The 15900-nt window shown below is 31.3% G+C and overlaps 2 protein-coding genes across 3 annotated transcripts; one reads left to right on the top strand and one right to left on the bottom strand.

Moving 5' to 3' along the window:
- Nucleotides 1-4613: 4613 nt before the first annotated feature.
- Nucleotides 4614-6171, top strand: LOC135134940 (probable RNA 3'-terminal phosphate cyclase-like protein). Of its 2 annotated transcripts, XM_064063847.1 has the most exons (4): nucleotides 4614-5177; nucleotides 5236-5421; nucleotides 5478-5699; nucleotides 5775-6171. In XM_064063847.1, the coding sequence occupies exons 1-4, from the start codon at nucleotides 4883-4885 to the stop codon at nucleotides 6131-6133; spliced, it is 1062 nt and encodes a 353-aa protein (XP_063919917.1). In that variant the 5' UTR covers nucleotides 4614-4882; the 3' UTR covers nucleotides 6134-6171. The 2 variants fall into 2 exon arrangements, with proteins under 2 accessions (XP_063919917.1, XP_063919916.1); XM_064063846.1 differs by having other exon boundaries at nucleotides 4618-5177; nucleotides 5478-6171.
- Nucleotides 6172-10248: 4077 nt separating this feature from the next.
- Nucleotides 10249-12075, bottom strand: LOC135135610 (protein claret segregational). The gene is made up of 2 exons (XM_064064702.1): nucleotides 11313-12075; nucleotides 10249-10958 (listed from the first exon to the last, which is right to left on the bottom strand). Exons 1-2 carry the CDS (start codon nucleotides 12073-12075, stop codon nucleotides 10249-10251), a joined length of 1473 nt encoding a protein of 490 aa, XP_063920772.1.
- Nucleotides 12076-15900: the final 3825 nt, after the last annotated feature.

Raw genomic sequence — 15900 nt, 5'->3', positions numbered from 1 at the left:
AAAAAGGAATTTTAATATGGATTATCTCAAACAAACAGTCAAGTTTGCAAGCGGAAAAATGGTTTGGGGGTGCATGTCTATTAACGGAATTTAAAGACCAGTTAACAACGTTCATGGAAGGGAAATTACAAATGCAAAGAAATATCAAGAGTCTTTGTAAAAAAATATTAACAACTACTGAAGCAGTCGATTCTGTTGATATTTATATTTTTCAACAGGATGATGCTTCAAGTTACACACCTACAACACTTATTACAAAGAATAATAAAATAAATGTTTACCCTGACCATCGAATAGCCCAGATCCTAATCTACTAGAGACGGTATGGCGTGAAATAAAAAAATATTTAGGCAATCATCCATTTCAAGCGATTGTCAATCTTCAACAGGAAATTTAGCGAGTGTAGGATACGGTAACAACTACTGTGTATTGCAGAAAATTAGTTGAAAGTATGATGGCAAGAATTCTTGCAGTTATTTAAGCAAAAGGAGATGTGACCAGTTGTTGAATTTGCTGTGTCCCAATATTTATGTGTCACAAAATATTACGTTGTTTTAGAGTTTTATGTCACTGTTTGAGTTAGAAATCAGTTTTTGTTGTGCTGTAAACATTAACAGTTTTGAAAAACGAATTAATTTTAAAATTTTAATTATCTAAAATAAATTACATTTTTGTTAAAAAGTTTGGTGACTTTTTTATAAAAAAATTTTGTCGTCCCAATATTTAGTTGTTAGGGCTCGTAAATACACACAGCGATTTCATTTTTATGCAGTTCTAAAATTTTTACAATAACAAATGTTACGTATCTAGAAACAATATACCACTTATTTGCTTGGTTATATTAGCTAATTTTTTGGTTTACATTAAAAAATAATAATACCTACATTAAGAACAATGCTAAAATAAGAAACACAATAAACAAGTTGATATTTACCATTTATAACATTAGAAAATTATTTTAGAAAAGGTCTGCTTATTTTATAAGTGGATATCATCGACTTCGAATCGAAATAAGTTGTACCTGAAATCAGAGACCGGGAATTTGCTGTTGAAACCACGCCCATAGTTCATCAGAACGTTGATGGTTCACGAACTGGGTGTGCTTTTTGTGAACTGACCTAACACACAATGAACCTTATGCTGCTTTCACCAACATGGCAATTTTTCAAATAAAAACAAATTTTTATGTACAGTTAGAAAAACACTACATAGAGCAGCCTGCCAAAAAACCCTTTTCGAAAGAACGACAAGCAGCTATAATCAACGAAATTAAAACAGCCAAGGAAAAATCGTAAATAACAATAATTTTATCACTTTGTTTAATCATTTGTTTTTGTCGAAACGCGTGTGCAATTTTAAATTAACTATATTCAGCAGATAAGGCACAGGATCATAAATAAATTTATATTTAATCTCAAATGGTCAAATGTTTAAATACATTAATTCAGATGTGAATAGATTGCTTAATAAAGTAAACGTACTTAAGAACTAGACTTCCTGAACCAATCAAATTTATTACTTCAAAACTTTTTTAAAGCAAAAATAAATTATTTATATTTTCTTAAAAAAAAAGATACAACTGGTATTATTGTTAAAAATTTTGAAAATAAGTACATACATGTTTTAAAAAAACACATTTGTAGTTGTACAATTTTGTTGCTTTTTATTATAACTATTCATTTTAAAAGCAAGAAGGAAAGGAGAATATACCTATCACTTACTTAAAACTTATGATGTCTTAACTGTTGACGATGATGACATTTTGATCAAAAAACAAGATAAAAAAGAAGACCAAGCAATCAAATATCTTGTACCATATGAGGATCTTTTTGATGTATGCCACAAAATTCATATTTCTACAGGTCATGCAGGAAGAGCTAAAATGCGAAATGCTTTAATCGTCCAACATTATGTTCCACGGCCGTGTGTCGAGGCTTACTCAAGTGTTTGTGAATCCTGCAACGAAAAAAAGAGTTCATCACGCAAACCTCCAGAGTGCGTAGTGTCCAAACATTTCAATGAAAGAGGTCAAATAGACCTTATAGATTTTCAGAACTTGCCAGATGGGAAATTTAAATGGATTCTTTATTATCATGATTGCCATTCAATGTTTGTTTCTTTGAGACCTTTAGAAACGAAAAAAAGCCGCTGAAGTTGCATTTGACTTATTAAAAATATTTTCCATATTTGGTGCGCCAAAAATCTTACACAGTAATGATGGCCAGGAATTCGTTCGGCAAGTTATTAATGAACTAAAAATAATGTGGCCTGAGTGTATCATTGACAACACAACACAACCAGAACAAAAAGGATGTATGCAAGATCTCGGCCAAAATATCGAAATTTTGGTTAAAAAGTGGATTTCGAAAAACCAACGCACGGATTGGTCTCTTGGGTTATATTTTATTCAGTGGAAGATAAATTCTTTACATCAAAAAATTATTATTGGCGGTTGCCCTTATAAAATTGTGTTTGGCCACAACTTAGCGTAACAGCCTCAAATTTGGAAACAGAAATTTTAGACAAGTTGAAAACTGAAGAGGATTTAGATCAGTTGCTACAAAAAGACTATTTTTCAACTAATAACAATCTAGGTGCTAAAACTGAAAATGGTGTCAAGACTGATGGAATTTTTAAAATTCTAAACAAGAAAACAGTTTTCCATTAGAAGCACCCAACATTTGTTTGGTTAAAGTTGAATATGTGGCTTCCTCTGTCAGCCTGAAAAGATCTTCAGAGGAAGTGTTATTTTCAAGGAACAAAAAGGTTCCGCTTGATATACATGGTGATATGTCACAAACTGATAAATGCTGACTTCAGGTTTGATAAAAATGTTTGTTATTTTGCAGTGTATTATTTGTTAAATCTGTGAATTTATTTTGTTTTAGAAAGGTAATAAATATGAATCACATTTTTTTTATTTACATTTGTGCTGGTAAAGATAACTTTTTTTGTAAAATGATACGGTTAACAGTAATACAGATCCAAGTTCCCATACTAAGTTTATTTTGATGAGATGACATTTTCAAGATGGGATCAATAAAAATCGTCCTACGTAGAACCAATTCATAACACCTTATCTAAATGAGTGGATGGTAACGCCAAGTTATGACTAGGGAGTACAAATTTTTATCACGGTTATTTGGTCGATACCACTGATCAGGGCATGGAGCGCTTCTAGTTTTCTACGTTATGGTGCCTTTTCCACGGGCTTTTTGGGTGACAAGTGTCAAACTGAGAACAAATCCAAAATGTGTTCATGTGGACATTACTTTACACTTACATCTGAACGTATTCATCGAAATTATGGCCGAAGTAATAATAATCTTGTTTTGGTATTACCTTCGCTGTGAGAAGAGTGTCCGAGATAAATGTTCAAAATTTAAGTTGTAGAACCCTTAAATGCTAACTCAAGGTAGGCACTTCCCCTTTCGAGTCTACAGTGATGATATTTATTTAACTGATAATAACTTAAATCTTAAATACTGAAATCCCAAACGAGAAGTTATTAAATGTAAAAATTTGAAAAATAAAAAAAATTAAAATATAGAGGAACTGAGAATTCGAGAAATCGAAAAATCTAAAATTTTAAAAATGAAAAATTAAAATATCAACAAGTTGAAAAATTGAGAAATCGAAATATAAAACAGTCGAAAAATCGAAAAATCTAACGTTTAAAAAACGAAAAAAAAAAATCGAAAAATTCAGAAGTCGAAAAATCGAAAATTCGAAGAAACGAAATATTGAAAAATTCCAAAACTGAGAGAAATATCAAAAATTGAGAAATTAGAAAATTGGAAGAATGAGAAATAGAAAAACCCTAAGTCGAAAATTCGAAGAATTGAAGAACTGAAAAATCGAAACTTGGAGAAGTCGAGAAGTGGGAAAATCAAAAATAGATAAATTGACAAATCAGAAAACTGAAAATGTAGCAACGTCAAAATTTGAAAAATTGAAAAATAGAAATGTGTACAGAAGAACTGAAACATAAAAAAAATCGAAAAATCTAAAATTTAAAACATTGAACAATTACAATATCGCAAAATTGAAAACTCGAAAAATCCAAACATCAAAAATTCAAAAAATAAAAATTCGAAAATCTAAAATTTAAAAATCGAAAAACTGAAAAATCGACAAATCGAGAAATCGAGCAGTCGAAAACCGAGAAGAAAATTTAAAAATTGAAAAATTGATGAATCGAGAAATTGAACGTTACGTCTTGGTCTATTTGTATTTTTTTTATTATTAAACTATATTAATAGAAACCAGGGTTTCGCTAAAATTAATATTAATTAATTTCTGCAAAGACACGTACATCAACTTGGATTGGTGCAGTGTTAATACTAAAAATAACAGTATTTGTGTTCCGTACGTAGCGCAGCGGAGGCAGATTAAGTTGGCGGTGGCAAATTCTACCAGAAATTACATATTTTTTCCGTTTTTAGATTATTCCAGATAAAGCCATGGTAATTTTCCAAAGTTCCAAAATGTTCACGAAATTAATTAATGAAATCTGAAATTTTATGTTACTTATTCAGTTCTTAATTTGTTCTTGCTGATTTTAATATTCATTGCATTATTTTTGTTTTTAATAGAGAATGGAACAAAAAGGTGTTTATTATTTTGAAAATCGTTGGAACTAGACACTTGTTCACCACTTCACCAGAGGCCCTCGTAATCAGTCAGTGATGTTTTGTTTCCTAAGTTTAACCAGTGTGGTCTGTGTTCTTGTTTTTGATGCCTGTAATGAGACATATTGTGTGAACATAACCTTTAATTTATGTGCACATGTGAATTTAAAATTTACATTCATGTAAATAGAAATTTAACTGGTTTCAGGAAACAACCCAACTTAAAAACTGTGTATCGTATTTAGTGAAAAATGACAACCGCAACTGTAAAAGGAAATGTTTTGTGCTACAAAGGAAGCAATTTCTTTCGCCAACGACTAGTACTATCAGTTTTAAGTGGAAAACCCATCAGAATTTCTTATATTCGTGCATTCGAAGATGAACCAGGCATCAAAGAATTTGAAGTTAGCTTAATTCGATTGTTCGATAAAATAACCAACGGTTCGGTTATTGAATTGAATGAAACGGGTACTTCATTGTATTTTCAACCAGGTCTGCTGCATGGAGGAACATTTAGCCATGAGTGTTCTACGCAACGTGGAGTTGGTAAAAATCCGCAACATCACTTAATTATGTTATTTTTTTATAATTATAAATTTTGCAGGGTATTATCTGGAAGCCCTAGTGATGGTAGGGTTGTTTTGCAAGCAACCACTAAACGCTACCCTACATGGAGTAACTAATAACAATATTGACCCATCTGCTGATTTAATTAAAACGTCAATGATTAGAGCTGTCAAGAACTTTGTTTTGGATGATGAAGGGCTTGAAATAAAAGTCACTAAAAGAGGTTTGTGTTAATAATCTAAGAAAACAAAATTTTTAAAGACACGTTATTTTCTGCAGGCATGCTACCTCTTGGAGGTGGAGAAGTAATATTTAAATGTCCAGTTCGTAAGCAATTACGACCTGTTCAGTTATTAGACAGTGGTATGGTGAAACGAATTAGGGGCACAGCATTTGCTTTGAGAGTGTCACCAGCAATAGCCAACAGAATAGTTGATAAAGCAAAAGGAGTTCTTCTGAACTTTTTGCCTGATGTTTACATTAACACAGACCAATGTCGAGGTAAGCAATCAGGAAAAAGTCCAGGATTTGGTGTGCATTTAACTGCAGAAACCACAAATGGCATTATCTATTCAGCAGAACAAGTGTCAAATGTTGTATCCAATGGGGAAGATCCATCAATTCCAGAGGACGTTGGTGAAGGTGCCGCTACAAGATTACTATATGAAATCTACTTAGGAGGAGTAGTGGATTCATCTTCTCAAGCACTTGTTATTTTGTGTATGGCTTTGGGGCAACAGGATGTTTCGAAGTTTGTGACTGGACCCCTTACTGAAAATGCAATAGGGTTTTTGAGGCACTTAAAAGAATTTTTTGGTGTCACTTTTAAGGTAGCACATGAGTCAGATGAAGACAGTTCAGGAAGAGGAACACAAAAAGTTGTGCTAACTTGTGTTGGTATAGGATACAAAAATATTAGTAAACGTACCATTTAATGTAAAAAAATAAAAATAAAATTTGTACTTTTACTTAAGATAAATATTTTATTTAACCTAATATTTAATGTATAATACAAATATATTTTTTACAGATTTAAAATACTCATAATTAGGGGAACGCGGGGCAAAAAGGTCATAGCGGGCAAAGTGAACAGTTGCTTAATTAAAGATATCTTCTTGAAAAAAATATTTTTTTAAATTACTAATAGATGATTTTTTGTGTCTAGATGTCTCTGACAAAAATTTTTAAATTTTGCGCACAGTGTTCTGTTATTAATGTGCGTGTGCCTGTTGGTGGTCTCAAAACGGTAACTTTTTATGTACTTTGTGTAAGCTTCAGCTAAGATGATATTGTATATTTATGATACTACATTATCTCATGTTATAGCCCTGACATTATTTTATTGATATATTGTAAAATTTAACTGTATACGTTCATGTTTCAAGAAATATAAACTGAACTATCTTTGAAGTACAGGTAAAGCTGCGGCACTGACGGGAAGTCCTTATACAAAGGAACTTCAAGAAAATAGGACTACCCTAAAAGAAAAAAACCACAATTCCTAAGAAAAGATTCACATTTACGAAAAAATTATTCGAAAAATAGGGAAGACGATACTGCATGCATTTATTGTAGTTCCCTGTTTAGCGACTCTAAGGCTAAAGAAAAATGGGTCCAGTCCACAAAATGTAAAAACTGGCCTCATGAAGATTGCGCAGGGTGTAACAAAAAAATTTATTTGTGATATTTGTGCCTAAAAGCCTATCAATTGTTTATATTTTTTGTTTGTATTTTATAGAAGATATGTTATTCAGTTTTTATGGAATTTTGAAATAAAGTGTTTTATATTTTTTCAAAATTTATTGTATTTTGTACCTATTTTTATGATTTTCTATTAATATGTCCACTTTACCCAATCAAGCGGATCACTTTACCCACCATATAGGGGTAAAGTAGATCAAATGCACGATTGGAGTAAATTGTAAATAAGTAAGAAAATATTTAACAATTGACGTTTTTAGTTCTTTATAGTTATAGCCGAATGTTTAATGAATCAGCATAAAGCGCTAAATCATTGATATAATGCATATAAAAGTTTATTTGCCCATTTTTTCACATCTATGTTCACTTTATTTCTTTTTCCCCTACATAAATTGCTAATTAATAATTTATATACTTAATTACGCTGTGAAAATGGCAGTTTTATTGAAACTTAATATTTTGAAGCTGTCGCAAATATTTTCTGGTTCATAATTGTGTTAAAAATGTTAAAATATTCAGTCAAAAGATTTCAGTATTGTACGAATATTATTAGTTAAGCGAATATACATATCACGAAATAATAACTTTGAGTCATCCAACTATATGTGTCGTAAAACATACAAAAACGTACGTATGCCGCAAAAAAACAATATTTTATTACAAATAATTAGTGACTGACAAAATTAAGGATACCGTTTTCTCATTGGCTATACGTTGGTAATATATAAAAATTTAGAGATGTACCGACTGTAGGTCTGGCCGACTAACCGACTAGCCGATTGTTCGGCCAGTAAAAACCGACTAGTCGGCCGACTGTTCGGCTTTGCTAAAACCGGTTTATAAATGCGACAGACAGTGTGTTTTCTTTTTCTATTTCTCTGACTACCTTAAAAATTTGTTTTATTTTAATAAAAGGAATAACTAAAGTTTCTTTGTTTTCCAAAAAATGTGTTAAATTTGTTTGGATAATTTTAACATTTAATTTTTTTTTAGTAACTCACTACAAAATTAATGAATAACACAATTTAGGGCCAGTTTATACAATATTTTAACTGAGATTAAGTTGATCGCGCATTTAACAAGGCGTCTGATTGGCGTAGAGTCGATCATATGGTACTTTATCGCGGGCTTAAAAATTAAATCGCAATTAAATTTTTAATTGAGGTTCTGTAAACCGGGCTTAATTGTTTTATATACTATTTTAATTTTAATAAAAAAAGCCGACCGATCGGCTGTTTAGCCGACCAGTCGCCGACTGCAGCCGACGATGATAAACGGCCGAATAGTCGGCTTATCCGACCGGTCGGCCACTAGTCGGTACGTCCCTAATAAAAATGTTTATTTAGCGCAATGAAATGCAAAATTTTTTGTATGACAGGTTAATTTTTTTCTCAGTAATAGAATGTTGTAAAAGGAAAGAAATATAAATTCCGTTAAATTAAAAAATTGGACTATATTATAGCGATATTCTATTCTGTAATTTTTTTTCAGTATTGTCATTTTGGAAGATTTTAGTTGTCTTAATATTTTTAAAGTAGTAATAAATCTCGGACTTGCTACAGATTTATTACAAATAGTTTGCCAGAAAATGTGAGCGTATTCATATTTTGGCCAACGAAAATATTTTTCATTTCTTTACGCGTCAAAATTCAAAGTTGTCAGATAATTCGAACAGTTCCTCTTCTGACTCATGAATGACCGGTTGCCTGGAGTGAAGGGACGAAGCTACGAAGGACGTTTCCTTGGCGGTTAAAAGTTCGCGCTGTTCCAAGATTAAACCGTTTGAGTTGTAGCTTTCCATTCTGATTTTAATATCTTCGATTTGTTGAGATTTACCGATTTAATCAAAGAGATGAAAAATATTTCCATAGACTATCCTAATCTGAAAATTTTGATCACCCATTATTTTCGATTATATAGCCTATAGCCTAATAGACTGAAATGTAACACATATATCTATAGGTAGCTAGTCAAGTTAATTCAGTGTTAAAAAGTGGACGACCGTGCATTTGGAGTAGACAACAATTTTTTTTAAGTGTTGGTAGAGGTGTCGTCGGTTACTGTAAAACATCTTTAAAATTAATTACTTTTTTATTTATTTTCGTAACCGTGGGTCCAAAAAAAAATTGTCATAAATATTTTTGCAGAAGATATTATCTAAAATTTCTACTTACCTACAACGTTTCGCCATAGTATTAAAAATAAAAAAGACGAAACATTGAGAACTAGTGAACGAAAAATTTTGAGGCGAGTTATATTTTGCGCTTTCATTAAAAAAAAAAAAACGCACAACTTATTTATAGAGCATTTTCTGGTAACCATTACAATCTTATCTACGTTTTTATACAGTTTATTTTTCGATTTGTCAGCGGTGTGGGGCAAGTTTTATGAAATGTGTGCTTAAGCTTATGATAAAAATTTGATAAACATATAATCTAAAACTAAATTTTATAAAATGTAATATTTTAAAGGAAATTTGGAAATTTACTAATTCTATAGAATTTACATTTTCTATTTTTGGAATGTTAAAAGTCTTTGAAACATTGTAGAAGGCCCCAATTTTAAATGAAACAAATTTATTTTGAAAAAGATACAATTCATACCTTAAACCTCTAAATAAAATTTCGAAGATAATATTCACAATACAACCAAATTAAATCAAACACATAATGGCAACATACCTAGAATGTCAAAAATTTTGTAACTTCGGTCATCTGAAAAACATAGAGAATTGTAGTTTTTCAGACAATTTAAAAATTTGCAGAAACTAGAAGCACATACACCACTCTAGAAATAATTTTTGTTAATTAAGAGCTTTCATGTCTTATTTACAAAATATATAAATTCCACCAAATATCCAAAAAATCAGTAAAGTTTCAAATAAAGTCTTGAAGTGGAACACCTATACTCACTGGCGCTACTGAAGTAAAGTGGTGTAAGTCAAGCGTACCCCAAACCGATTGTGGCTTTTGTCTCCTTCCCCAATAAACACTCTAGAACATGGATAGTTGCCTACGCAAAATTTAAATTTCAAGTTCAAGACAACACAATCTTATAATATAATTTAAATTGTCGTAACGTTAAACTTGTGGTTACTTTCATTTGTAATATCTTAACGGTTTGGGTTTTTTTTTTTGTTGAAGGGATACTAGAATAGTCGATATCTCAGTTTTATTTCTGTTTAAATCGTGTAATCGTTTAGAGAAAATTTGTTAATTTTAGATGCTAAATTCGTTACTAAAAAATATATTAACTTTATATGGGTACAATAAACTTTATAAATAAAATATTTAATTATATATGTTACAATGTTAAAAATATTGCTAATAAGTAGGTAGTTAATTTTGCTTTAATGGTAACACTGGAATGCGTAAGTTTTATTCTTCTTGGCAACTGTTTTAATTTCTTTTATTTTGGACGCAAATCTTAGAGAGTTTATGCTTTCCCCAAAACACTCTTCAAAAGGTGAAACATTTACGAACATTAATGTTTTGGAATTACCGCCAAGACAAGACTGCAGCAAAAATGTCAACTTTGAGTTTCTGTATGGAATGTGTGGGTGCTTATTATACAAAGCTAACATTACATTTCCCAGTGCTGATAAGCTTGTATTTATATTTTTGGTTTCATTCAGTCTTTCTGCATTGGTAGTTCTGGCACTTTCAGAACCAGCCAAATCTACTAAATGTATGGAACCAGAATATTTAACTTTACTTGTCTCATTATATCCTTCAAGATGAATTTTAGTTATTGCATGAGATCTAGAACTATGCTCATTAGAATTTGTTGCTGCTACTGTCCTATTCTTCTGCGCTTCTTCCATAAGAAGTTTCAGTTCTTCGGCTGAAGTAATTGGAATAATTTGAAGATTGGTGACTGTTATACCGTGTCCTTCATTATAACGCACTTCGTAATTGTGTGTGCTGTTTGGAAGAAGAAGATCTCGTATATTTTCGTTATATAGTTCAAGAAAACTTGCTGTGACGCTATAATTCCAATCTAATGTTGAAAGTTTGTCAATCTTTTGGAAAATTAAGTCGATCGTCCTTGGAATAATGCCTGTAAAGTGATTCCTACCTAAATGAAACTGCTTACACTAGGTTTAAAGTCAAAAAGTAAAGTAACAAACAAAATATTCGTTAAACGTTAATCCAAGATAGGTACTCTTTATATTTCTTAGATGGAACATATTTTATGTACGTAATATAGGTAGACGACTTTAAACGCAGAGAAGACAGCGGATTCAATTTTAAGGATTACAATTTATGTTGATCGTTCGATATAACACTGGTAACGAAATTATAAACAGTATCAAAACGAATGTCGTGTGACACAATAATGGCAACTAATTTTAAAATTTTTAATGTTCAATGTCTGGCCAATTTATTATAGTATATTATACACCCAACTTACCACAGTCGTTCGACGACCCTTGCATTGTGTATGTTTTCCCAGATCCAGGTTGTCCATAGGCAAAAACACATACATGATAACCGTCCAACGCTGACTGAACTAACTGCCCTAATTCTTCAAATACCTCTGCTTGAGTAACATCAGGTGGGAAAACTTTATCAAAAGTAAACTTTTGCTTCAGATTTATGAGTTTGCCGCTAAGAACATTGACACTTTTCCGAGCTTTTCGTATTTCTAAACTTGTTTCATTAGGGAAAGACATTGCGCAGAGTTGTCTTTCGTTCTCCTCACTGGTGATCGGAGGCCGAATTCTACAAAAAACGCGTATATTTCCTGTCACATCCTGTATAGTATTGCGTAAAGATCTTCTGGGATCATCCTGCTTGTCTAAATCTCGTTTTAACTTCAACGTAATATTTTCCAAATCTTTGCACCAATTTTCTAAAAGTGTGTTGCACAATGCTGGTTCTTGTGGTATTTTTTCTGTGTTAGAGATTTTTTGCAAGCACTCTTTAGTTAGTTCTTCAAGCGTGTTGAAAGAAGTATGGAGCCAAAATTTACTTTCCTGATTTGAAAGCTTTGCTTTTAAAGTAGAATTTTCATCTAGGAGATTTCGGTTTTTTTCTTTTAAATTCTTCTCAGTTTCCAACAAGATATTGTACTTTTCTTGACAATTGTCATAACTGTCTGTAAGATTTTGGTACTCCTTTTTCTGATTTGCAAATTCTTTAATAAGGGAATTTTTTTCGTTAGAAACAACCATGAAGCTATCTTGTAAATTTTTCTCACTTTTCTGAAGAAATTCTATTTTCTCAGGATCATATTGTTTTGCGTTACGAAGACTTTCTATTTCTTCCTCAAGTTGTGAAACTTGGGTCTTGAATAGTTTATTTTCTTCTAATGTCGCGGTGTGCTCTTTCTGCAGTTCTTGGAATCTCGATTTATAATCCCAATCTGGGATTTTTACCTTGGGGACTTTCGGTTTGTTTCCTTTATCGATTTCTTGAAGAGCGGGTCTTTTCTGCCCGAGTTTGAGAGCAGCTATTCTTCGTGTAGTCAGTGGTTTCTGTTGAATTAGTTGTAATTCCGATGCAGATTTCGAACGTGGTCGAAGCATTGGTTTCACATGTACTTTTGGAGCAGGTGTAGACAGTTTTGACATATTTGATGTGGAAGATCTAGTGGACTTGTCTTCAGAAATGGTTGGCAGAAATTTCGACTTTTTTGTTTCTGTTTTCATGATCTTAGTAAGTGGTTTAAGGAAAGATTTTGGTGTCTCTGCCGACTCCATCGTTGTGAACTGTAAAAGTGAAGATGTTTTTAAACTACCAATCAATCAAGGTTTCTTCAGATTGTGTAAGTATATCGTTTACAATTTTTGCAACTAATTAAATAAACGGTAACTTGTAGTTCAGTTTGCTACATAAATTAGTTACACTACTGGTGGGGAAGTTTATTTATAATAGCACAGTCACTGTCACATTTTTAAACACTTAAAACCGTAATTACAAAATACTGTAATTTTTCAACAAAATGGGACGAGTTGTTCTTGATTTGATTAATAAAATAAATTGCTTGTTTAATAACTTTTTGAGTCAGTTTATAGGTATGTCCATATAAGTAATTTAAAAAAATATAAATCCATTGATAAACGACAAGTATAGAATCGTAATAGGTATTAAAATACTTTGCTAACTGAAGCTCGGAAATTGTTCAAATCAATGTTGATCTTTCTTGGGGTATTTTTACAACCTTTAAAGACGATGGATGACATTAATTTGTAGAAACCGTATAATACAATCATGAAATAATTCATTGTAAAAAATATCTTTAGTAAGTTGTCCCTACAGCTGGTTTCACAAAAATCAGGTTCTCATAGATCAATGAAAAGCAATAGGAATATGACGTTCATGTCACTGTCATTTGTCCCGTTTTTTATTAAACCAGCTGTAAGTACAGTTGGCGGCATAGAAGAACTGCAATAGAACTATGGAACTACAAGATAATAAAAGATACGTAACTAATAGTCACTTACCTACGAATTCTTCTACAATATAACTTGAAATTGAAAGAAATTAATGTTGCACATGTGAATCAAGTGACGCTGTCGCAACAGTAAAATAAATAAAAACTCCCACAAAAACAAATTATAAAAAATTTAAAATTAGTCCACAATTAAACACATCGAAGCAATAACAGATTCTGTTTGGAATTTACTCGAATTGTCGGCATGTTGTTGAAACTCGTAGATCCACTCAGTAAAAATACACATATAGTTTTTGCCAAAATTAAAAAGCATCACTTGTTGATTTCAGCTGCTAACAAAAAAAACACCAATGGTAGGTAATTTGGATCTTTGTAGAATAGGATTACGTTCTATACCGTTTTTTACAGAGTTGAATTATGTGAGTGTCATAGTAGTTTGTGTCAATTAATAATCCCAAAAATTTGGCTCATTTTTTTGAATGATTGTTTTTCTATTTAATTTTATGTATAAAGAAGATTCGTAGTTAATATTTTGAGATAAGCTTCAGCCCATTTGCCGTCGACCAGTTCATTATTTTTTTACATGCATTGTTACCATTAGTAACCAACGGATTAGTTACTATAAAGTTTGTATCATCTACGTAATTAGCTTTTTTTGCTGTTGGACAATTATCCTCAATGTCATTTAGCAAAGCTATGAAAAGCAAAATGCCCAAAGTCGACCCTTGAGGTACGCCCATAGTTATTTTGTTTGCTTCTGAAATTGTTTTATCGATTATATACTACCTTTTGTTCTCTATTGCTTAAGTAGGATGTTATCCACTTTTTACTGATTCCTCTAACACCCATTTTTCCTAATTTATTAATACGCAGTTAATGATTTATAGAGTCAAACGCACGAATAAAATCAAAAAATATTGCAGCAATATTATCTTTTTTGTTAAAAGATTCTCCAATGAAAGTGCTAAAATCTTCAATTGCTGTCATGGTCGATTTATCTTTTCGATAGCCATGTTGTGTATTGCTTAACATGTGATTTAAAAAAAAAAACTGTATTATCTCGATGTCATAGCTAATAAATAGCGAATAAACTGTAAACATTTTTTTCCGTGGTTGTTACACAATTAGAACAAGAAAAAAAGTTTTAAATTGGTAAATTAGGTGTGTCGAGCTGCAATAACGTCCCTTGCGACCTCCAGGGAAGGAAAAAAAAGTTATTTATGTTCGAAGATCATGTTTTTCGCGAGGAATTGGACAGAAAAATTCTTCAGTACAAGAAAACTGGAACATATTTTAACGTGAATAAATTTTTATATTTGCTCCTGATCATCTAGAATACACCGGTTAACGCCGCACTTTATCAAATGCGTGAGATACAAATATAAAGTTCAAAATAACAGGAAAATGTTCATAGCAAAAATTGTACTAAAGGATTACAATCGAAGTCGAAGTCGAAGGCTATTTCGAAAAACTGAAAATCGAAGAATACAAAAAATAGAAAAATCTTCCGGAAAGTCGAAATTTGAAAAATCGAGAAATTTAAAAATCGGAAAGAGAAAAGAATGAAAAGTTCGAAAACTCGAAATATCGACAAATCGAAAATTCGAAAAATTGAAAAACAGAACAATTGAAAATTCGAAAACGTAAAAAATCGAACAATCAAAAATTACCGAAAAATCGAGAAATTGAAAAATTGAAAAGTCCAAAGTTAAAAAATCAAAAACTCGAAAAATTGAAATATTGAAAATCAAAAAAGGGAAAAATCGAATACTCGGACCCTCGAAAATTGAAAAATCGAAAAAACTAAAACTCGAAAATCAAAAATTCAAATTAATCGAAAATTCGAAAAATTGAAAAGCCAAAAGATCGAAAATTCGAAAAATCGATTATTCGAAAAATTGAAAATCGACAAAATCGAAACTCGAGAATTGAAAAAATCAAAAAATCGAAAGTCGGGTCATCGAAAATTCAAAACACAAAATTCGATGAGCCAAATATTCGAAAAATCGAAAATCGAAAATCGAAAAAACGGAAATCCGAAAATTGAAAAATTCTAAATATCGAAAATTCGGAATATCGAAAATTCGAAACTTCGGAACAGAAACCTTCAAATTCGAAATATATCGATTTTTCCTGGTTTATTTTTAATTTGCCATGATTAAGCAATGATCACCGTTCTTAAGATAATTTTCGTGTCATAGTTGTATGACTTGTATTTTTTGCCCTTGAAAAAACTAATTTTGGTGATACGAGTATTTTTTCAAAAACGTTATAAGTTCAGTTTTTCAATACTGATGAGTATTCCATTCGCCTGTCATTTGTAAAAAATGGACCAATAAAAATGCGAGTTTACACTTTTGTTCCTATGGTTTCAAGAAATTCTACCGAATATTCCACTAGTAGAAATATCAGCGGACATACCACTGGTGGTGCAGCGAATATTTTTAAAAAATGAATATTTTTAAAATTAACAACTAAACATATATTTATTAAGCATTAAATTTTTAAATTTTTCGAACGCGCATTGACATGGAAATCGAATCATGCCTAAAATTATTTTGAATGTGTTCCGATTCAGTTTGAATAAAGAGTTCGTTCATGG

The sequence above is a fragment of the Zophobas morio genome, unplaced genomic scaffold, assembly GCF_036711695.1.
Source record: "Zophobas morio isolate AGI-343-1 ecotype UQ-CSIRO unplaced genomic scaffold, CSIRO_AGI_Zmor_V1 ptg000024l, whole genome shotgun sequence".
Lineage (NCBI taxonomy): Eukaryota > Metazoa > Arthropoda > Insecta > Coleoptera > Tenebrionidae > Zophobas > Zophobas morio.
The sequence above is the reverse complement of the archived record's forward strand: the minus strand, read 5'-3'. Positions and strand labels throughout refer to the sequence as shown.